Source organism: Petromyzon marinus, chromosome 11, assembly GCF_048934315.1.
Source record: "Petromyzon marinus isolate PM22_M1 ecotype Great Lakes invasive population chromosome 11, UKy_Petmar_22M1.pri1.0, whole genome shotgun sequence".
Classification (NCBI taxonomy): domain Eukaryota; kingdom Metazoa; phylum Chordata; class Hyperoartia; order Petromyzontiformes; family Petromyzontidae; genus Petromyzon; species Petromyzon marinus.
Genome location: NC_133677.1, coordinates 9373783 through 9398911, shown reverse-complemented (window position 1 = coordinate 9398911; position 25129 = coordinate 9373783). Strand labels below are relative to the sequence as shown.

The 25129-nt window shown below is 41.5% G+C and overlaps 1 protein-coding gene across 2 annotated transcripts; it reads left to right on the top strand.

Annotated features, from left to right (window-relative positions):
* On the top strand, positions 1-24663 carry LOC116941238 (WD repeat-containing protein 1-like). Of its 2 annotated transcripts, none has more exons than XM_076066364.1 (15): positions 1-165; positions 3292-3413; positions 5007-5097; positions 5741-5888; positions 6541-6721; positions 9890-9967; positions 10604-10684; positions 12215-12448; positions 14269-14367; positions 16484-16638; positions 17986-18073; positions 19169-19279; positions 20366-20545; positions 21304-21448; positions 24023-24663. In XM_076066364.1, the coding sequence occupies exons 1-15, from the start codon at positions 150-152 to the stop codon at positions 24127-24129; spliced, it is 1836 nt and encodes a 611-aa protein (XP_075922479.1). In that variant the 5' UTR covers positions 1-149; the 3' UTR covers positions 24130-24663. The 2 variants fall into 2 exon arrangements, with proteins under 2 accessions (XP_075922479.1, XP_075922480.1); XM_076066365.1 differs by having other exon boundaries at positions 14269-14370; positions 16487-16638.
* Positions 24664-25129: the final 466 nt, after the last annotated feature.

The window sequence follows — 25129 nt, the reverse complement described above, 5'->3', positions numbered from 1 at the left end:
GCCATATAAGGTAAAATCAAGAGGCGTTCACCCTCCCCACTTCGGCCCTAACGTCTCTCTCTCTCGTCTTGTATTACGGAACAGCTCAGCATTATCACCAGGCTAAACAATTCCTGTTATACCGGTGTGGACATACGGGTCCGTCAACAATGCCCTACCAGCTCAGTAAGTGACATCGCACGTAATACTCACGCACAGTTTCGTTGTAGCTACGCTCGCTTGCTGTCACATTCCTGTGTTAAGTAACCGTGTCTCTCGAGCCTTTACTATAACGGGACCCATTCAAGGCATGTGCGTAAACTGTATTGCGCTACTCAGTGGCCCAGCTTACAGGAAGTTAGTAGGCTATTAACGTTAATGTAAATGCATGGCATATTAATTAAGAATGTTGTTAGATTACCTTGGTTTATGTAACCCCATTAATACAAATGGCCAGTTTCACACGAGTGGCCATATGTGATTTTAATGGTTTAATTAGTTGCATCGGCAGAACACTGTTATCCATTAAGTGTTGCTGGCTTTCGCTTACAAGCGTAGGATTTTGGTCCGGAGTTTGTGGGTACTTGTGTATTCGTCACTGCGTCATTATGAGTCATACTACGTGGAGGTAATGGATTTGTTGCGCTCCCACGAGTGGAGGAATCTGTCACTGTTAGTGTGACAATGTATTCGTGCCACCTTCACCGTAAGCCCTCCCGAGGGCGGGCGGGCCTGCCACACCCAAAGGCTGACCGGACCGGGTCGCGCACACGGGCGACAATGAACTCCTGCTTCCTAATAAGATGTTGCACTGGGTCGGAAACCCTCCTCCACCCGACACACATTTGAACGAACGCGATCTGACCCGAATATCAATTATGAATCGTAATATTGATCGTGAAAGCTTTAGTGTTAGATTTACACGTAGCTTCCTTATTATTAGTCCATGGGCCAAATCAGATAATGGCACAGTACTGTACCACCTAAAGTAGCAGCACTTTAGTCGTAACGGGTTTGTTTATATGACAAATTAGAGTTAACTATCTGGTAACCCACTTTTTTTTAAATGGTCGTTTTGTAATTTTACTGTTGCTGGCCGCGTGATGGAATTGGAACCACCTAAGTTGTCATCGCAGGTGGCAACCGCAAGTGAAATGTGGTCTTAGCTCATGGACTTTGCGCTGAGAGCATTATAGGCGGTATGAAAGCTTACAAAAAGGTCATTCGCTCAAGCGTAATCCACGCAGTATAATCTGTTGCGAAGTACTTTAACGAGTTTACAGTAATTTGCCCGCGGTTGTCATATGGATATGCTGGTCCCTGTCATAGAAATGTAGAATTTCCACCACTGACTCGGGGCTGCTAGTTGTGTGGCCATTAACCCCGAACGTATGGTAAAGGAGACGTATTCGTGTAATCGACAGTAATACTGTGTGTACTCTGTATAGAATAGACAAAACACATCATAACTTCAGGTATGACTGAGCCATTCACATGAATACTTTGTATTTATTTATTGCCTCTATTGTAGTCAAGAATTTTTTTACTTCAGAATCAAAATATTTATAGCGAAGGAATCCGATGAGCAAAAAAAATATGTTTCATAGATGTCCAGGAGGGGCGGATCAGAACGTTACAACAATAAACAATAGGGGAAAACCCACGATAGGAGTGCAAAGTGCAGGAAAGGTAAGTAAATCACTAACATACATATACGTGGCCATCCGGCCAACCAGCCAGCAAAACTTTGTTTTAATAAACGATACTGTGGTGCAAACTAGATTTGATGCTTTCGTGACTGCAGGAATTAATCTTTGGTTTTTTTTCGGTAAAGTCACGTAGAAATAACAAAAAAATTACATAATATACGTATATTATGTAATTTTATTTTTATATAATATACGTATATTATGTAATTTTATTTTTTATTTTCTTATTTCTACGTGACTTTACCGAAAAAAACAGATTGATACTGTGGTGTTGAAGTATGATAACATCTTCTTGGTTCTTTCGGTAAAGTCACGTAGAATGGAAATAAAATAATAAAAATAATACATAATATTTCTTATTTTATTATGTTTTATTTTTATTACTTTATTTCCATTCTACGTGGTGACTTTACCGAAAGAACCAAGAAGATGAATCCCTGCAGTCACGAAAGCTTTAAATCGAAAAGTAAGATAACATTAAATTTTGATTTAAAGCTTTCGTGACTGCAGTAATTCATATTCTTAGTTTTTTCGGTAAAGTCACGTTGAAGAGAAACAACAAAATATATATAAAACAATAAAAAATTCTCACGACGTTTCGACCATAACTCAAACGGTCATCATCAGGTGTGTCGGTTTGCATAATGCATCATCAGGTGTGTCGGTTTGCATAATGCAAACCGACACACCTGATGATGACCGTTTGAGTTATGGTCGAAACGTCGTGAGAATTTTTTATTGTTTTATATATATTTTGTTGTTTCTCTTCAACGTGACTTTACCGAAAAAACTAAGAATAAGATAACATTTTCACGCATTTGCGTTGGGGGGGGTGACGTTAGCACGCACGAACCCGGCTCAACGCTGTGGTATGCGGGTGACGTCATCACGCAAATGTACGCGGTGACGTCACCACACTCACGCTGCCTGCATGAATCCGGCCAGTAAACCTAGTCCTGATATCCATAGCATGGTTGGGGTTATTACATTACATAGCAATCATCACCCCCTAGTGGCAGACTAATGCGCATTTTACAGGCCAGTTGCGGAGTCACCTTGTGCCCACGGGGACAGCTGCCACAGGGGGTGCCCTTTCAAATGTATGAACTTCTTTCGCACCATACGTAGCCAACCGTGCTAATCGGAGGTGTGAATGTTTCAGAAAGCGCTATATAAAAGACATCTGTATCATTATTAATTCCAACATTGTTTAGAAACCGTGACATTGAAAGCCAAAACCCGTGGTTAATAAATTACCCTGATTAATACTGTGTATTGCAAGTAATGTTGGTAAAGCAACTCTAAAACAGTAGAGTCTGGTTGGTGTGTCAGATGTAGTTTTATTACAACAGACTTTTTTTCGTGATTGGTCCAAATGCAATAGGTTCATTTTGACCACTTGCATATCGAGTTGTTGCACTACCCACTTATCTGGCCCTCAAATGCAACTTAAAATATAATTTGGAGCACTTGACTTCATCGCCCTATTATATGTTTTACATTGATATGGTTGCATGAGAGTTTATTCATAATTGTCATTCAATTGTGGCCAAATATGGAAAATTTAACTTAAAGATACGTGTGTGTCTTTGTGTGCCATTAGAAAGCTTGTATGCCAGCCTTCCACAGGTGGAGAGAGGTGTTGCAAAGGTTATCGGAGGAGACCCGAAAGGGAACAACTTCCTCTACACCAACGGCAAGAGTGTTATCATCCGCAACATCGAGGTACGCTGTCAAATTGGTGTTCACATGTGCCCTATACATATAACATGGACGAACAGTGACATGCCTCATCTGTTGAGATATGGAATGCGCTGTTCATTGTTTTAATCTGCTTTTATCCATGAAAAAAAACTACTTTTATCCACACAGAAGGCTGAGGATAAGTGCAGATAATAGCAATTTTCACTACTCTGTTCTCTTATCCAATTAATAGCCTGGAATTACAGGAATCATTGTGTTATTGCCTCTTCCATTACCACCCCTGAGTGCCACTTAGCTCTGAGTAAATGCAAAGGAATTTGTGACTAGTGTGGTGTTCCAAGCATCATCATTATCATAACCAAGAGAAAGCCACAAGGTACTTGGATCCATCGCTCCAAACTTGGAAAAATTATCATCAATCCATAGCGGGAGCGGCTGATAAGGATATTCAGAATAATTTACTATCACTTTCAGCTGACTCCACTTATACTTGGTATGATTATAGATTATGGAATAAATATATCCAGTGGATAATAGAAAACATCTATCTTGTGGATAATGACAGAATATTAATCTTGGATAATGGGGTCATGGATGAAAAGTGCTCTACGGCATTAATCTATAGGTGCTCGTATAGTGACATCAGCAATTACATATATGTACCTACCTAAATAATGTATAAAATGCACATCAGCAACTTCATATTACATTGACAGCAGTGGTCCAACTGGCTTTGCGATTTTTCAACAGGTAAAGTAACAGGCTTCCACTTATGAGCCTGACTTAGCCTCTCATACCTCTGTTATCAGTGAACTAAACACCACTAGGATTCAACTCTTGCGAGGAAATAGAACTGCAAAATTATCACAATTCCAAGCCTGGAATAGTGAGTTCACCCTTGGTATCCAATATGATTTTGAGCAAGAATCTTTGCTCAGCAGAACCGTTGAATCGTGGGAGGATGATGAGCTTGGCATTGTAAAAATATAGAGGGCCTACAAAACCTGACCAACCTATTGATCAAAATCGCAATTGATACATATGACCATAGTCGATGTGCCATTGATACATATGACCATCGTCTATGTAATCCATTTCAAGGACGATTCTGGTCAATATTGGTCAACTGACATTCGTCAACCACTGGGACCACGAGAACTCCCAGAGTGACCACCTGAACCAGCAGGACTACCAATAGGACCATCCAGACTACCACTCAAACTGGAACTACCATGACTATCACTCCACACAGACCAAAGTGATTACCAAATGATGGAATGGTGACTCACTTTCATAGATGTACACACTCAGATGCTCACTCATTTATAGTACGTGCAAATTTTTATATGGGAATTACCCATTAACAGCATTGCGATTCCTGTAGGAATAATTCGCGGTGGATTTGTACCAAACGATTTCCCAGCTCTAGTAGTACGTCAAAAGTAATTGACATTTTTGAAGAGCAATGTCATATAGTAACGTGGATTTTCCCTTATTGGATCACAATCACCAACAGAGATGAACACTGGCCAATGTTCTTTTCAGTTGTTGAGACACTTTGACTTTTAAATATCCAGCTTTTATTGGAATAATGTGATTTCGTTTCTATTGCAGAATCCTGCAATAAGTGATGTCTACACAGAACATTCTCATCAGGTCTTGGTGGCCAAGTATGCACCCAGCGGATTCTACATCGCATCTGGAGGTCAGACATGTTCACAAAGCAACCACCACGACTGCTAGAAAAAGCTCAGCGACAGCTCCTCTGTTACCCATTTGGACTTTGTTGGAGAAGGACCTTAGTGGCTATTATGCACTTAATATTGCTTAATTGAAAGAAGCCTATGACCGACACACGCACAAACATGACCTCCAAGTTGTCCTCCAAAATATCCCGCTGTGGTAATCATTCACCTCAACTATGTCTCGATCTAAGAAGTAAAACGTTCTTGAGCCTACATAGCGTTTGAATAGGTGAATACCCTGCGTGACAAGTGTAATAGGCTGTTGAGGGCCGAATAGAGCTGTGCCGCAACATACTTCGTCTTTGCTGTCACTTCTATGATGCTCGCATTCACAACCCTTGCTAACCAGTGTGTTGGAAGTATCGTCAGACAACCCCAATGACCTGCACGGTGTGGGGAGGTCCTCATCCATGAGTGAGTCGACAAAAGGGCTGTAAACGCACAATTTTAAGAAAGCCATTGGGTAAAATGTTGAGAAAATTAAATGTGATGTAGCAGTCACATGGCTAACAGCGATCGGCCACATCTCTGATTGTTGTCCATTCTGAAGCCGGTTCGGCTCTAACAGCGCATGACCTCCTCCACCCCTCCACTGATGTGCAGACGTGTCAGGGAAGCTGCGCATTTGGGACAGCACACAGAAGGAGCACATCCTTAAGTATGAGTACCAGCCCTTTGGCGGGAAGATCAAAGACATCTCGTGGAGCGAGGACAGCAAAAGGATTGCCATCGTTGGGGAGGGGCGGGAGAAGTGAGTTGTAATTTCCACTCACTTTTATGACGCACTTGTTAACGCTTTCCAACCAAGGTTAAAGCCTCAGCTCTGTCCACCTTACAATGTGGGAATACGATAACCCTTGTAAATGTGAACAAAATGTGATTATAAATGATAAGAAATAGAAATAGTTCGGCAGAAATTGATCAAAGAGTTGCCCAAGATGTGTCGAAATGCAGCTGTATTAAATTCGCTCTGGTGGCCAAAGGCACCTTGGCCATAGGAGTGAAGAACTGTCCATCGCATTATCACTGATGGTGTCCATCTAGGCAGTGATCTCGTCTGTGCTGTATAATTATAATTACTCGTTATTAGTTCACATCGGTGGGACTCTGGTAAAGCTCCTGACTCACAATCAGAACGATCCAGGTTTAAAATCCATTTAGGGTTCAACTTAGCTCTTTATCATTTGGAGTTCAATAAAATGAGTGCCTCTGTGGGAAGTGTATTCTGCTCATCCTATAAAGGACTGCCAACAAAGGTGTGCACTGCCCAAAATTTGTTTGGCATACGTTGCTGCATGTGACATGAATTTTTCTGAGTTCCTTCGAAGAAATCTATCACTTTATACTTAACAATTGACATAACACCAGCGCCCAAGGTGCTAATCATGTGTGGCTGGTGGCAGGTATGGCGCGGTGATCCTGTGGGACTCAGGTTCATCCGTGGGAGAAATCGCAGGCCATACCAAGACCATCAACAGCGTGGACATCCGTCCAAGCCGCCCTTACCGCCTCGTGACGGCCAGCGATGACAACTGCGGCGCCTTCTACCATGGCCCACCCTTCAAGTTCCAATTCACGCTCATGGTGAAGCAGTCCGTTAAATTGGTTGCAGCACCATGTATTGTCCGGCATGATTTCTGACATTTGCCTCCATGTAACTTTTAAAAATAATATTTGACCAGTTACGGCCCACTGAGCTATATAACTCTTTTTCAGAATCGACTAGGCCACAAATGATAACAAACTGGCTTATCACGTGGAAATTCATAGCAGCCAAATGCTCTCAACGCATGTTTCAACATGCGAAGGGTAAACCAACCACGGGGAGAACGTGCAAACTCCATTTATATAGGCGTCAGAGTCGGGATCGAACCCATGATATATATAGGCGTCAGAGTCGGGATCGAACCCACGACCTGTGTACCAGGCAAGGTAATTAACATGCTGGGAGCTTCCTTTGGAACTATATTAAACAATGTGCAAGACAACGGGAAACACATCGTAGAGCTCTGCGGCTAAGGTCGCGAAAATATATGCAGTAGTATGCTCAATTAGAGATGAATTCTTTAAGCAAAATTAAGGAGAAGCAATGGGCTCTCCTTTGTCTCCTGCTATAGCAAATCTGTACATGGAACACTTTGAAACAAGAGCACTTGCCTCAAGTACTTTAAACCATCTTTTGAGTTTAGATATGTCGATGACACTTTGGTTGTCTGGCCACATGGTAAAGATACACTTAATTATTGTTTTAATCATCTCATTGCACAAAACCCAGCCATTCAGTTCACCATGGAAATGTAGGTGAACGACACATTCCCCTTCCTGGATATTTTGCTTGGACGCGGTCAAAATGGCAAAATAACACCACACAGCATCTACCGCAAGGGAACGCATACGGGTACCTATCTGAATGCAGATTCTCATCATCACCCAGCACAGAAATCCTCTCTCATCAAGACGCTCATACATCAGGCAAAGACAGTGTCAAATGGTGAAAGTCTAAGGAAAGAGATTAAACACGTTAAAGAAGCACTAAGACTAAATGGCTACAATAATGCTCAAATTAACAGAGCATTGAATGCCAAACCAAGACCGAACAACAATACTGCTGAAAGTGATCAGATTATCAAAACAATTAAAATACCATATATCTCTGGAGTTACTGACAAATTAGCCCGTGTTTTGCAAAAGCAAAACATTAAAGTGAGATTTGGTACGGTACACAAAATTCCAAAACCATGTGTCTTGTACTCAAGATGAATTACCGAAGTTATCAACAGAAGGTGTATATCAGATCAATTGCTTATGCGGTAAGTGTTATTTTGGACAGACGGGATGTAAATTAGCGTAAGACTAAAAGAACACCAAAGGAACATTAAATTATCCCAAGCACAGCTGTCAGCAGTGGCAGAGCATGCTTGCAAACAACAACATTCAATTGATTTTGATAACGTTGAAGTGTTATGCAGAACTAATTATTACTGGCCAAGACGAATTAGAGCATCAATAGAAATTGAGAAGAATTAAAATACAGATAGTCCCCCGAGTTACGATGGTCCGACTTACGATATTCCGATCTTACGATGGCGATAGCGATACGACAAAATTGTAAAATATTTTTAATTTCGCGCGGCAGGCAAACGCAGCAGCGTACAAGGTACGATCTTGGTGAGTACAGTAGAATATGATACGTTACGATACGTTCAATGCATGTATGATACGTAGCTTTGGCGACTTCATTTTAGGGTTACCACGATACGATACATACGTTCAATGCATGTTAAAAGTTTTTATAGCAGATAGGATTGTTTAATGAAAAAACTTTCTATGAAATTGCAGTTCATATAGGTAGGCTAAGAATTTACCTTGTTTTTTTTTACTTTCCATTTTACTGTGCAATACAGTATTGTAATTAATAAATACATACAGTATATAGTTTATACAGTACGGTACTGTAAATTGCTCTGTTTTGCTAAATTATCACCATTCTTTAAGACTCCTGGGTAGGCTAGGCCATCTTCGACTTACGATCTTTTTGACTTACGATGGGGTCGTCGTAACGCACCTCCATCATAAGTAGAGGAATACTTGTAATTTCAACCGCTGTGATAGCTACAGACTCAGCGCAGCCTGGAAGCGTATTATTAAGTAATGCACATATTGCAATTCCTTACAGGTGAGTCACATGCTAAGTGGCTGATTACTGATCTATTACATAATTGCATACACCCCCACCTCTAACCTCGAAATTTGTTGGGGTACAGCAATGATGACGTCATCCTGCACTATTTAAGACCGGATGCAGGTGGATGGCGTCACTATTCTGGCAAATCGCCCGAAGATGCTGGATGTAATTTCCAGCGAAACGTCGGACTCAAATTGTAAATGTTGTGCATCCACTCTTCAAGACACCAGTGGGCTAAAGTAGTGAACTATTTGTCTTTTGTCAATATGACACATTTTTTACTGATTGGCAGTGTCGGGTGGTGGAGGGTTGCGACACATTTATAAATAACGCGCTCTAACCCAAAAAACCTTTATTATGAATAATACTGGTCGCGAAAGCCTACATGTTAAACTATTTTTTGCTATCCGGCAGGTGATGCTGTGGTTAAGGCCTCCAAATTTAAAGATGGTTGTACTTTCAAAACCTGGTTGGCGGTCAGACCAACGTGGTGGAGAAAATGCATACCACTTTGTGACAACATAACAGTGGTGATCCTATGAATACAATGATTTTCCTATTGCTCAAATATGTCACAACAAATTCAGAAGAACATGGACAGTAATAAAACAATTTGTTTTTGATATGTTGCTTTATACACTGTAGTCTCTCAAAGTGCATTACATCTCATCTCAAACATTTGAAGGGGAACCCCCAGTTGCAGCTGACCATTTGGGCACAAGGCGACTCAACACCTGGCCTGAAAATGGGCATTAATCTCTCAGTAGGAGGGGGCGATGATTGACACATCTAATTCATATTGAGAAATCATTTTCAATTTTGGAAAATTTGCACCCTGATGCCGGCAAACAATAGCCTACTTTTACAAATGACGGCAGGAAATCTTTAACTTCCACTGCGAAGCAGACGATGTGTATTATTATGGCATTGCGCTTGCAGTATTAATCACATGAACTTCTGCAACAAGTGGAAAATGCACTACCGATAAGCCATTTTGCAAGTGGTCAGTGGTCCATGCATGTCTAAAGAGCATTGTATTTTATTGTGTGGTGCCCATATGTATGCAGGACCATACCCGCTTTGTGAACTGCATACGATTTTCTCCTGATGGTGCAAGGTTTGCGACAGCTGGAGCCGATGGTCAGGTATTTGCCAGTTTCAACCTATTTTTGAGCCTACACTCTTGCATCACATTCCAAACACATGATTTACAACCTTCATTGCCATATTTCGATTCAGATTTTCAGCTTGGGGTTTAATTGTAAAAACATTCAATTAGTTGCAAGAAAATGGAGTATTTTGATTGAAGAATACTATACTATAAGTGCTGCCATGGTGTAATGGACTTGCAACCCAGAATTCACCGGTTCAACATCCTACCATGGCAATAAAAACATTGTGGCCAGTTTCATGAAACTGCCCGCCTCTGTCCACCCAGCGCGATAAATGGGTGCACCACAGTCGATCAGCAGGTCGACTGTGGCGGAGTAAAATGTGGGTATTCCCACCTCTTCCAAGATGTCGAAACACAGTGGAAGAGTAGACCACAATACGCTCTCGAAGTGCCCTCTAAACCTCACTTTAGTGGAGGCCTTTATATCAGCAGTGGCACGAGGAAGCAACTGCAGGACTACACCTTTATACTATAAGGTTCAATTAACCTTGAGTTTATTTCATGGAAGGTGTACTGTATATCTTCATGCAAAATTAGAATAGAGACGTTAAGATATCTTAACCCTCGACGTAATATTCTAACCAATGCCTGGGCTGTTGACATTCAGATCTTTGTGTACGATGGGACGAGCGGACAGAAGATCTGTGCCCTGGGAGGAGACAAGGCGCACGATGGAGGAATTTATGCTGTAAGCGACACAGGCAGATAGACTACGAAGACGTCGGTCAGCTAAAAATTAAAACAAAAACTCCATAGAGCCCTGGACAATTAACATCGGCAGATGGATTGACGCAATTTTTTTAATGTTTAAAGCAATTTTCTCTGCATTGACATACCCTGCAGGCATATATTGCATTGCAATTACCCAGTCCATCTCCCTTCCACCTAGGTTAGTGCAACCCCTGCAGATGTGCTTTTTTGGCCCGTGCGACTGCATGATTATATTTGGGCAACAAGCTTTGTGTGTTCAAGCATCAGCAATGCCCTTTGCTGCCACGCAGAAAGCGCATGCCAGTATTTTACGTGTCTGCAAGCAAATTTACAGCAGCGTCAATCTAACTCATTCTGAAATATTGGCAGGTTGTCACCGAGAGCCTTAACCATTATTTTTCCCACATAAGCCCTGATCCCTTAAACATTGTAAGCTCAACTTAAACAATAATGTCAACAAAAAGCTTGTGAGCCACATTAATAGTTGCAATTATATTCTGAGGCTAAATCAATTGACATCTTCTTGGATAAAATAGTTATTTTGAACATTGTTATTGGCTTACCCCATTCTCCAAAGATTGAACCAAATCTCAAACAACAAAAAAATGGTATCCATACTTTATTAATAGATCATTGACTCTACTCGTGTAAATAAAACGTAATCAAAATATAGGAAAAGATATCTCCTATGCGTGGTCAGGACAGACTATTTGGATAGTCATCTTGAAATGTATTCTATGAGGTTGCATGAAAGTAGCTGAATTCTACTTAGGGATAATTAAAATTTAAAAAAATCTGGCTTCGTAGCACGAGTAGACAGTTTGCAAGTTCAATTCCTAGTCAGAGATCGATTCAACCCATCGTCCCTGTTTTGTCAACAAAATGAGTTCCACTGGCATTTCAAACAAATACCTGCTTGGCCTTTGCAGTCAATATTGCATGTCCTCAACAAGTGTGTATTATTGTACAGCATTATTGGTAACAGATAAATATACATTCATTCTGTCTCTCCTTCCAAATAACATATTTTTAGCCATCGACCTTTTGGCTTTTCAGACCAATATTTTCCAACATTTTTATAGGCAAGGAAAGTCTGGACTGTTTGCAGCCTTCTGGGTTGGTCGAAACTGGTCCAGATTTTGCTTGCCTAAACAAATGCTCCTGGATAATATTGGTCTGGAAAGCTAATAGGTCAATGAATAAACAATATTCTTTGGTTCTTTCGGTGAAGCCACTTAGATATAAAAATAGTCAAAAAAAGAATAAATACAAATTTATGTCTATCTACGTGGCTTTACTAAAAGACCCAAAGAATATGAATTCCTGCAGTCACGAAAGCTTTAAGTCAAGATAAATAAACAATATTTTCTTTGTCTGCGGAGACAGAACAGAGGTCTGCTTAAGGTGAGATGTTGCCAATGATGGATTTAAGCTTTTGCATTTAGCTTTACACCTGATGAAAAACATACACCTCTAAAACAGAGCAAAAAATATGACCGCCTTTCAGATCAGCTGGAGCGCTGACAGCTCTCAGCTTATCTCGGCATCGGGCGACCGCACCGTGCGACTCTGGGATGTGGCCACCAGTACGGCAACTACCACGTTCAGCATGGGCCCCGATGTGTCCGACCAGCAGCTGGGTTGCCTCTGGCAGGGCTCCCACATGCTCAGCATCTCACTGTCTGGGCACATCAATTACCTGGACGCCAACAATCCCAGCAAGCCCATCCGAGTCATCAAGGTGAATTCTGCTGTTTCTGTTCAAACTTTGACTTTGAAATAAGCCTCTTGGTGGATCGCTTGTGGTGCGGTAAAGTATTGGTGTATTCCATTGGATGGCACTAATGTTAGATCACTCGAAAGACAACCTAAAGGTCGTGAGTTTAAATTCCAGTTAAAGGTCGACTGAGCTTACCATCCCTGTAATTGTTGATCCAATCAGTTTAATTTTGTGGGATGTCAGCAATCGAAAGTCTGTGACAGAGTGGCTCCCACCACAGATATGTGGAATTTCCACCACTATCCTAGGGCTACCAAAAAAGATGAATTCTTATTTAAAGCTACACTGAAACTTCACATGGTACAAATATTAAAACAAAATGTATGCATTCGTTAAAAATTGCAGCAGTTACACCTATAAGAATATTTAGCTTCAATTTAAATCATTAGTGTAGATGCACACATATGCTTCTTATATAATACAACCAATTTGCAGCAGGAAACTGTTGATTCGGATACATTTGCTTTTTATGTCCACAATTCCCCACTAGACTAATACACAGCTTAAAACAAGGGGTATTCAATAGTAATTAAGTAATTTCCTCAATATTTATTTGATAAAGTTAATCAATCGTACGCTGCATCAACTGTGCATGTGTTTGTTATCTTGCTTATATTATAAAATATATACATATCAATGTTGATAAGCTATAAGTTAAAGTACAATTTCCCCAATTACATCTGCAGCTTTGCACATGCAAATTTTAATCCCGAACCAATTTAGCGTGGCTTAGAGGCTTTTTTTTCCCACATCAATTTCTGACGATAATTATCCTATGGGGCACATTTTCCGAATTAAGGTGACGCTTATTCCCCTGCGGTTTTCCTTTGGGACATTTTTATTTAGAGTTAAAGGTATTTTCTCTTGTCATAGTGCGATGAAGTAATCCTATATAATAAAGACTTAAACTGCTAATGAGGCAATGCTGTGAAATCAAGCAACCAGGATTCATAGTTATGGACGGAGACATTTAACAGTCTAAAGGATTTTCTCATGTATTGTGTCCCCTGAATACCATGCTTAATTCTAAGGCTTCTAGTGGTTTGCACATAAAAAGGAAGGGGCAAGCGTAATACTCTATCTACACATCTCAGTGTGTGAAATAGAGTTTAATTCTTGCCAGAAATGTTGCCCACCCAACGTGTTGTGATGATTTGTAATACACTGCATTTGTAATACTGTCCAAATCGTCAGTTATTCTGTTAATTATAACATAACTGATTAGAATGTATACAGTACCATCCTATCAGTAATATAGCATGATAATTCAATGTATTCAATCGAGGCATATGGGTACCATTTGCATTTATAGGGTACTGGCTTAAATGCCTCAGCAAATCGAAGCACCTTCCATCACGTCTCATCTCAACCGTTCCAATATACCTGCTGAAATCTAGCCAAGGTGACCCCAGTGGCAGCTGTCCCTGTGCAGCACAAGGTGAATGCAGCACCGGCATGCATACGAGCATTGGTCTGCCAGTAGGGGTGCGATGCTACTATTTGGTTTTTCCCAATTAAGTGAATTTGCGAGAAATGCATTACATATCACAAAATTGGCCCATGACGCCAGCTTACATGGCCTACTCTTTTTCAAAAGGTGCAGTAAGTTATAAGATAATTTTGGATATGACATTGAGGATAACAAATGCAATTGTTGCAAATTATTTGTACTTATGACTAAAGTAATAACGTGAAAAAGCATAACTGGATAAATCGGTGTTGTTGGATTGATGTTGGACTGTGCATTGTACTTCACATGCTATCTGAAAACCCATCTGCAGGGCCACAGCAAACCAGTGCAGGCCCTCGCACTGAACATTCCAAAAGACAAAGACGGCCAAGCCACCATCTACACTGGCAGCATCGACGGCCACATCAATATCCTCCTCTGAACCTGTGTCAGCATCACAGTATTTTCTATCACCGTTCACATGCGTGAAATCTCAAGTGTCAGCCGTGAGACTCACTTTTTTTGGAATGTTGAGTGTCTCATGGTCGTGCAATGGATTCTCATGGGGTTTTTTGCTATTTACCTTAAAATAACTCACTCGGTCCTATTTATTGCAGTGAACTGACAGCGGCTGATGCTTCAGGTCCTTATGTAAGCAGTCGGCTCCAAAAGTGTTGTCTTTACACACACCCTTTCTGTGAGAAAACAGCCGGAATCTAATAACAACTGTCCATTGTTAGTTTGATGATATCATTTGCTATGGGGGTTGGAGGGGTGTTCATTAAGTGGGGTGTACATTAGCCTATTGCTGCTACGCAAACAGATTTTGTACCCCCCCCTCCAACCCTTTCTCCAAAGTGGCCTCGTCCCTGTCTGCATGACAGTTAAATGGGTCTGTCCCTTAGGTTTCTTGGGTTTCCATATCAGTTTAGGTCAGTGGTTCTTAACCTTAATGCAGCCTTTCACCCCTTCGGTTCTCAGCCGTTAAAACATGTATAATGTTAATAAATACATAGGTTTGATGAAACAAAGTAGTTGTACCTACGTGCCCGTGCTTAATTTGTGTTTCGATCATTTACCTTCTAACAAGAATCTGGCCGTGCCTCACACCCTCAGAGAGGGCATCTCACACCCCCAGGTGGTGCGTGCACCTCAGGTTAAGAACCACAGGTTTAGGTTTTCTCTTAAGTTTATTTGTTTTTTGGCCTCAGTTTCCTGGGGTTTTCCCAACGTTTTGGGCAGGGATCTCACTGACATTGAACCCTTTGGGGTTGACACGTATGGGCGTTGGTCTATGGAAAAAAAACACTCCTTGCTTTTCGAATACAAAATAAGAGAACCAGTAAGAACAACCTTTTTAAAGTAAGATAAGGTAAGGGTAAAGGTGCGGCCCTGCATTTGCTTGCTCGCATCACTGGTGGCAGAAGGGCCCCCACTAGAGAGCTGGCCAGACGTCTCCAAGAGGTGATGAGGCTACAGAACGATGCTTTGGTTGTTGGAGTTTAAGAACCGCGTTGTGCTGGAGCAGCCCTGGGCTATTCCTGGGCTGCTTAGCACTCATCATCAGTGGTTGTGGAAGCACAGCATTAATATATCTTTACTAATACAATATAACAAGTATTTACAGAAAATAAAAATAAAACCTTACTGAGCTCAACCCATTATCATCTCTGGTCAATACATTGAGCACCTCGCTGGTAATCAGTCAACCATCATTGCCCTCTGAAGAGATCAATGCTGCAGCAATGTGAACTCTTCGCCACTGACTCAAGGTGGCCAACAAAGATGAGTACAGCGCAATGCTCATTACAGCATGGAGACAGTAACTTTTTGACTGTGTTATATTTATTGGAGTAAAGTGTGAGTACTGTCGCATCTTCCAAGATGTCTGTCCAGTGTGGAAGATGAGGCCAAACACCCTCTAGAGGGGCTCTCTAGAACACCCTCTAGTGGAAGCCCCTATCGCCAGTGGTGGCGTGAGCAAGCAATAGCAGAGTTGCACCTGGGTGTTGCGGTGGCAAGATGTTAACTACTTTGCCTGGTATACAGTAGGTTGTGGGTTTGATCCCGACCCTGACTCCTGTATACTTGCAGTTTGCGTGTTCTCCCCGTGGTCGCGTGGATTTTTCCCCGGCTCTTCCGCTTTTTCTCTCCATGTTTAAAAAAACGTGCGTTTGGAGTATTTTGATCCTATATATTTCCACATGATAAGACACTTCATTGGGCTATCAGTTGTGGCCAGGTTACTTTGGAAACAGAGCTATATATCTCAGTGGGCCTTAACTGGTAAAATGAAAAATAGTTTAATAGTACCTTTTTACACTTGCAATTTTATCTATACCCGTGGAGGAAAGACTGGCTCCCATCATGAGAATGTGCCATTTTCACCACTGTTTCAGGACCACTTAGTTTCACTCAATGCTTATTTGATCTCAAAGACACTTCAGCTTCATTTTAGTCTTGTTGTAATCGATCTCTAACTCGTGCAAGAGATGTATACCTGCAGAGATCTGTTCCTTTAACCGTGCATTGGCGTGGGTTCACATCACTGGGATGCGAAGAGTGGAATTAATGACGGCTTTGCGGGAAAAGGCCACACCAACCAGGTGTCCCACATGGCCGTGGATGAATCAAACTCGCTCGTCAGCTGCTCCATGGATGACACGCTGCGATTCACAAGCCTCGACTCGAAGGAATACAGGTGAGTCAATACGGTCGGATAGCCCATCAGCATCGTCACAAATAGGCCAGTTTGAAAACAGTCAGCCGCTTCATTACCTGCCTCCGTTCATTAATTGTATACACTTTGGGCAGTGACATTGCCAAGCCATTGCAGGGTTTGTCGCTTTTTGCCGTAGTTTTCAATTCAAACTCCACGGCCGCCCTGGTTAATACTGCGAGTGAATTAACTGTAAATATGAGCCATCAGCTTCATAGTTGACACTAATGATCCCCATGACATTTTGTTTGAAAAAAGTACTGCTTGCCGGTGTCGAGGTCCAAATTGCAAAAAAATACTCAACATCGCATGCTCCTAGCAAACTTCTGCTAAGCGTGTGAAACTTGGTGCTTTCGTGAAAGTCTTGTGCTAAAACAATGGCTTGACATGACAATGGTACTAAATGATAGTATTCTACGATACACATTTCTTGAAGCTAGCTTGGCATTTACAAGGCATTAAAATTCCATGTTGTAAAGTGGAAGTTCATATTAAAACCCTGCAATGTGTGATTTAAAAGATTTGGTTAATGTGTCAATTTCAATGTTTATTGCCAATATACATTTCAAAATTAGCTACGAGGGTATATAATATATGTGGACGTGTATATAATTTTGTGACAACAAAGTATATATGTGCATGCAAATGTTGTAAAAGTGTATATCAGGGTTTTTTGCCTTTGATATGAAACAAAAATCGCTGTTATTACGTAGGATAAATACAGAAAATATAACTATTACGTGGTATACAATGTAAGGTGAACTATGGTCAGAGGCTTATCTAGAAGCTTCCCAAAGGCAGAATGCATTCCTGAAATAGTAAGCTTTTTAAATAAGGCCCAACATTAATGCTGCCACTGCTTGCCTATACATTTTTTGGATCAACATTGAGGTTGAAAATGAATGTCTTTCTCTTAGCTGTGACATTTCTATGGTTACGTAAGTTTCTTTCCCCTCAGAAAATTACTCAGAAAAATAATTGGTGAAATATCTCAAAACAGCACCCTTCTGAGACTCAGGCTTTCCTGGCCAAACCCAAACACTTACTATTTAATTCCGCTGCATAGATATTTTTTTTCGTCACGCTCTATATTTCTCGAATGTGATTTATGGTTGTATGCCGTGTAATTCGGCACAATGTCTCATATTTCGCTCCACTAGCTGAGAGCTTCTTCAGGAATTGAACATCAGAAACTGACCTGAAGCTCCCAGCATTACGTTGACTGAAACTTCAGGCACCTTTCCAAACAACATGCTACGAAACCCGAAGAAAACATTTTTTGAGAAAAATGCTTCCGTGTTTCTATATGTTACGTTATTCCTCCAACAGTGCACAAGATACACTGAAGCTGAATGAGCAGCCAAAGTCAGTTGCAGTGGGTCCTGGTGGCTGCACTGTGGTTATCTGCATTGGACAGGTTTGTAAACTTTTCCACTGCCATTGTTAAATATAACACGATGTATCCACACACTCGTCTATAGAACCACGTGGCAGAAATGTTGAAAAATCATTTAATGTGCAGACACTTAGATTTACACATGATTGCATTTATAAACACACCTTGGAAATGTTCATAAGCTCCACAACTATGCATGCACACATCACACGTGTAGTTTTGGTTCAGTGTGCTTCAGTATGAAACAAAGGAGCTTAATGTGTGTTCAGTCTTGTTGAATCACAATGTGGAGCAATGCCCTATGTCCTTCACTGCTTCACTGAGCTTGAATTTCATCATTGTCAAATGTTCATTACCACTCTTCAAGCTTAAGAGGTTTTAAGGTAAAGGATTTTTAATGTGGGCTTCAAGAAAACCATTCCCTCCATTTTCTAATAAACAATTCTGTATGTGTGCTCAGCAGGGTCAGAGAGCTGAAAATGCTTTGAGATCGATTTAAGACATTAGTGTGTGTGCAATGGCTACATGTGTATCTCTTAGTTATCGAAAAACAGTTCCATCAGACGTGAGATAACAATTGTAAATCATTATGCTGGAATAACTTGAATTGCAATCCATATGAATGTGTACTTTGGTAATAAGGCATTGATAAAAGTACAAAACACTCAAGCTGTGGCTAATGTGTGCTTAATCTCAAAGGCAATATTGGAAACGGCATGCCACTATAAATTTGCAATACTGTTCTGTCACGTTGTTGCTGAAGTGTCCATCAACCTAAGTGCAGTTCAGCTGGTGTAATTGCAGGCTGGGTTCATACCAGGCCATGTGCACACACAAACACACGTTCTGGGTTTTCATTCAAACCGCAAGTGCTTAAACAGCAGGAATAACTACTTTGCTTGTACATGTACACAAGGCAGTGTATACAAGTGCGTCAAACAAGCCACGTGTGCTTCTCCAGATCCCAGACAGGTGTATTTTCTAAATACAATACAGCTGTTCAGACAGGCAGGTATACCACCGGGTGTGCTGACAATATCCTTGGGAAAATCTACAAAAGCAGATTAATAAAAAAAATCGTGACTCCAATTAACACTGCTACCTAATCTCCGCCAGATCTTGCTGCTGAAGGATCGCAAGAAAGCATTTGTGATAGAGGCTCCTGGATTCGGCCCTGAAGCTGTGTCCATCCACCCAAGCAATGGCATTGTTGCAGTCGGGGGTGTAGTAAGTACATTTAAACTCTGCTCGAAGCCGTGTGTGCAATGGTATTCCGATAGGAACAAAGTGCCATTCGTGTTATTTTGATTGAGCATGCCTTACAGTTGCCTAGCCAGTTCTTGATAACGTGAATATATTCTAGGAATAACAATTGTGACCATCACTAAATGCATCATGGGACCTCCTTTGCCACTACCAAAATCTAATAACAGGTTTTTCCCCTTTTTTCTGGCAACAAAACAAGTGTTAAGATGTTAAAACACCAAACTGAAACCTTTTACAAGGAATCATGTCTGCATTAACCACAATGCTTGTGGTCAGAATGCAAACAAAAAACATTCTCTGATAATATATGCATTGTCTTTGAAACTGATTGGTCCACACAAGAGACAGCTTTCTTTTGAGCCTAGTCTCAAAACGGTGTTAGACCAGAGGACGCCAAAAAGCCTACGTCTTTGGCGCCCTCTGGTCTAACACTGTTTGAGAGGCGTACGTTATTTGGCGTTCTCTTGTCTAACACCGTTTGAGACGAGGCTAAAAAAAAGCTGTCTCTGGTGTGGACCAATCAGTTTTGAGGACAATGCATAGATTATCAGAGTATGTTTTTTGTTTGCATTCTGACCACAAGCATTGTGGTTAATGCAAACATGATTCCTTGTAAAAGTTTTCAGTTTGGTGTTTTAAAATCTTAACACCTGTTTTGTTGCCAGAAAAAAGGGGAAAAACCTATTATTATATCACTAAATACAGTATGAAATACGCATGTGGAATGCCATGACTTTATATGTGCATAATGCCACAACATTTTACATGTATGTCATGGCTTTATGCAGCATGTTATTAAATTTAGCTGTAATGCTGACCAGAGACCTGTGCATAGGCGTAATGAATTATATATTATTTTATTGCCACAGCGAAGTGAAATCACACGATTGATGTATTTTGTGTGCAGTCATGGGTGACCAGGCTGAAACCATGAACTCACTTGCAAATGAGAAACCTGGTTCCAATCAGTTACACTCTGCAAACACATCGCAGTTCAACCGTAATGTTTACATTCCGATCGTTTCTGCTGTGTGCCACTCACTGAAGGATGGAAAGGTGCACATGTACGATATCGATGGAAACACCTTGAAGAAGCATGCAACCATATCGGCGCTGCAGGCACACGGCCCCGTCACTGACGTGGCTTTCTCTCCCAACGGCGCGTTCCTGGCTGTGTGTGACAGTAACAAAGTAGTCAGTGTCTTCAACACCGTTGATGACTACAAGGTGAGAGGCTCTACAATGGGACAAAAAACAAACAAAGCCATTGGCACTCCACCAGTTTAGGTGCGTGACTGACCGTTCATTCCTATGTGCTACAGTGCATCTTATTTATCATCTGCACATCTTATTTATCACCGTGCTAATCGCATTTACGTTGGGCACAGTTGGCTACGTATGGTGCGAAAGACGTTCAAGGAACCTCATCTCTTAAATGAAGGGCTCCCCATGACATATCGTCATTGTGGTTGTTTGAACATACTTCACCACGATGCTCAGTGTGGGTTGGTGAAGGGGTTTGGTGTGGAGCCAGGACTAATCCACATCAGATATCACTAGCCACTTACCTTGGCTAGGAATCGAACTCAGGTGGCTGGGTTCAGAGTGCAGTGCATGAACCAATGCCACCACTCCACCCATATGACCGCAGTATGTTGGCTAAACACAGTATGGATAGAAACAAAACTAGTCTGGTAGAACGAGTCAACATAGTTGAATAAATCAGTGAGTGAAGTTTACGGGAACAGAGTAGTAGCAAAAGCAGAGTGATAAAGAGGCGACTGGACGCCGGTGAGCGAGTCATTGGAGTGAAATAGCGAGTTCTGGATCATCAATCAACGGGACTATTCTAAGTGGCACTGTTGCTGGTGCATGTAGTCATGTAGATGGTGGTGGAAACATCCATAACTGCACATAATATTGTGCCATGGCGTGAATCATTTCTGCGTCCTTCTGCCCTTGCCCTCCTGCTGTCTACCTTTAAGGAGCACGGCACATTTTACGGGCACCACGCCAAGGTGACCTGTTTGGCCTGGTCTCCTGACTGCCAGCACTTTGCCACGGGGGGCATGGATATGATGGTCTACGTGTGGACAGTGGAAGACCCAAACAATCGCATCAGGATTCCAGGTGGGCCTCTTCATCCTGCTGCATGCACACACTCCCACAGATCCCAGAGCTCTCAAGTTTTACACATTTCTCCAAGACTCAAATAAAGCATTTCCCTGAGTTATCGCACTCACATTGAAATTCACATTTTTCCAGGACCAGAAAATAACTTAAAAATACACTAGGTTATCCATCTTGATTTGAAGTTTTCGTGACTGCAGGGATCCATACTCTTTGGTTCTTTCGGCAAAGTCACGTAGGTATCAAATACAGCAGCCCTTTTGCCCACTTCAGCAATTGTTTCTTGCTGTGGTTGTCCCACCTGATGACGGACGCTTGTGTTGCGCCCGAAACGTCGTGATATAATTTATTTTATTTTATACCTACGTGACTTTGCCGAAAGAACCAAAGAGTACTAGGTTATCAATTTCATTGTACAGTGAGGGAAAAAAGTATTTGATCCCCTGCTGATTTTGTACATTTGCCAACTGACAAAGAAATGATCAGTCTATAATTTTAATGGTAGGTTTATTTGAACAGTGAGAGACAGAATAACAACAACAAAATCCAGAAAAACGCATGTCAAAAATGTTATGAATTGATTTGAATTTTAATGAGGGAAATAAGTATTTGACCCCTCTGCAAAACATGATTTAGTACTTTTTGACAAAACCCTTGTTGGCAATCACAGAGGTCAGACGTTTCTTGTAGTTGGCCACCAGGTTTGCACACATCTCAGGAAGGATTTTGTCCCACTCCTCTTTGCAGATCTTCTCCAAGTCATTAAGGTTTCGAGGCTGACGTTTGGCAACTCGAAGCTTCAGCTCCCTCCACAAATTTTCTATGGGATTAAGGTCTGGAGACTGGCAAGGCCACTCCAGGACCTTAATGTGCTTCTTCTTCAGCCACTCCTTTGTTGCCTTTGCCGTGTGTTTTGTTGGTCATTGTCATGCTGGAATACTCATCCACGACCCATTTTCAATGCCCTGGCTGAGGGAAGGAGGTTCTCACCCAAGATTTGATGGTACATGGCCCCGTCCATCGTCCCTTTGATGCGGTGAAGTTGTCCTGTCCCCTTCGCAGAAAAACACCCCCAAAGCATGTTTCCACCTCCATGTTTGACCGTGGGGATGATGTTCTTGGGGTCATAGGCAGCATTCCTCCCCCTCCAAACACGGCGAGTTGAGTTGATGCCAAAGAGCTCCATTTTGGTCTCATCTGACCACAACACTTTCACCCAGTTGTTCTCTGAATCATTCAGATGTTCATTGGCAAACTTCAGACGGGCATGTATATGTGCTTTCTTGAGCAGGGGGACCTTGCGGGCGCTGCAGGATTTCAGTCCTTCACGGCGTAGTGTGTTACCAATTGTTTTCTTGGTGACTATGGTCCCAGCTGCCTTGAGATAATTGACAAGATCCTCCCGTGTAGTTCTGGGCTGATTCCTCACCGTTCTCATGATCATTGCAACTCCACGAGGTGAGATCTTGCATGGAGCCCCAGGCCGAGGGAGATTGACAGTTCTTTTGTGTTTCTTCCATTTGCGAATAATCGCACCAACTGTTGTCACCTTCTCACCAAGCTGCTTGGCAATGGTCTTGTAGCCCATTCCAGCCTTGTGTAGGTTTACAATCTTGTCCCTGACATCCTTGGAGAGCTCTTTGGTCTTGGCCATGGTGGAGAGTTTGGAATCTGATTGATTGATTGATTCTGTGGACAGGTGTCTTTCATGCAGGTAACAAGCTGAGATTAGGAGAACTCCCTTTAAGAGTGTGCTCCTAATCTCAGCTCGTTATCTGTATAAAAGACACCTGGGAGCCAGATATCTTTCTGATTGAGAGGGGGTCAAATACTTATTTCCCTCATTAAAATACAAATCATTTTATAACATTTTTGACATGCGTGTTTCTGGATTTTCTTGTTGTTATTCTGTCTCTCGCTGTTCAAATAAACCTACTATTCAAATTATAGACTGATCATTTCTTTGCCAGTGGGAAAACGTACAAATTCAGCAGGGGATCAAATACTTTTTTTCCCTCACTGTACTTTTTGATACAGATTAGATGATACGTTTACACGTGACATAATTCAATGGGCAAGATTCGTATCTGCAGAATACTGATACATTGTCCTGGAGATTTGTCTCCATTGTGTATAGGCGATTATCTCAATTCATGGGCATAAGCCAGTGGTAGAAATTACACGTTCCTATGGCAGAGACACTTTTCTTTATAATGACCAATGTTGCCTTCCCAAAAAGCTGGTACTCAGCTCTGCAAGAATAATAGGGAGGGTTGACTCGTGACTAGAATTTGAAACTACAACAGCCTGGATGTGAATACTGTAATCCTGTTCTCATTGAATGTTATTATGGATGCTGCCATAGTGGAATGGTCGGGTTCACCAGTCGATAAGCAGGTTTGCGTGCAGATGGGTAAAGTGTGAGTACTCCCACGTCTATCCAGCATGGAAGAGTCGGGTGAAAATACCCTCTGTAAAAGCTCTCGAGAGCGCCCTCTAGCAGGACAAGCGATTGCAGGGCTGCACAATTTTACCATAATCGAATGCCGATGTATTTTCCTATGTTCCCTGCAGATTCACACCGAATGCATCACGTGAGCGGAATAGCGTGGCTAGACACCCACACCCTGGTCACCACCTCCCATGATGCCACCGTCAGGCAGTGGGCCATCACTTACTGAGTGGCGCAGGGCCACATTGTCTCAGGTCTTATATATACATCGAATTCCCCCTGGACTGCTATGAACAGAAATAAATCCCCCCAAATGCTATACTGTGTTTCTACGCACAATGTACTAATATGCAATACGTATGATTCGCCAACGATGTTTCTTAATAAGCATGTGGTGGTGTCTCGCCAACACGACAGGTACACAGCTTTACCGCAAGTGATAATATGCAATGTTTGCCATGCTGAATTATACGACACGTCTCTTACGCCCGGCGTGGAATTCACACACGCACACATCACGTTTAAATTCAACTTATTTAGGAAAATGATGCACTCGCGACATGTACAGCGTGACTTCTGGAACAATTTACACGTCTGTTGACAGCACTCTTTCTTACGCAACATATGACTGTTAAATGTAATCAAATAATAATGTATTCACAAAACAAACATGTAATGGTGATTCATGCAACTAATACTGTAACAGTAACAAATGTAAAATTTGCATGTGTTTATGACTGCATTCATTTACCTGGTTATACAATTTATCAGCCTTTTTTTTCTGACCATGGGTCTGGTAGCTTACAGACTTTTATGTACTAAATCACAGATTCTATTTCAAGTGTGAGCAACATCAAATGGCACTTAGATAAATATTTTTTAATGTGTGTGAATTTGGAAAATGTATTGCTTCTGCCTAGCAGGTCTACTCGGCTGATGCTAAGGGTAAGACAGCTTTGGTGAAACCGTGAAGAGAAATTCCTCTCAAATGATGTGACATTTGACAATGCAGCATTGAGATGTCCTAATTGTTATGAATTTATAATTATGCTTCATACTGCTGAATTTTGCTTTGACAATGCTAACTGACAATATATTATTCATGGCCGTATAATTTTTTTGCACGTTGTAAACCTTTGTTAAAATATAATAAATTGAGGTTTCGAGCAACATGTTCATTACTTTGTAAAATGCAACCATTCACTGTCCTGTGATTTTAAACACACACC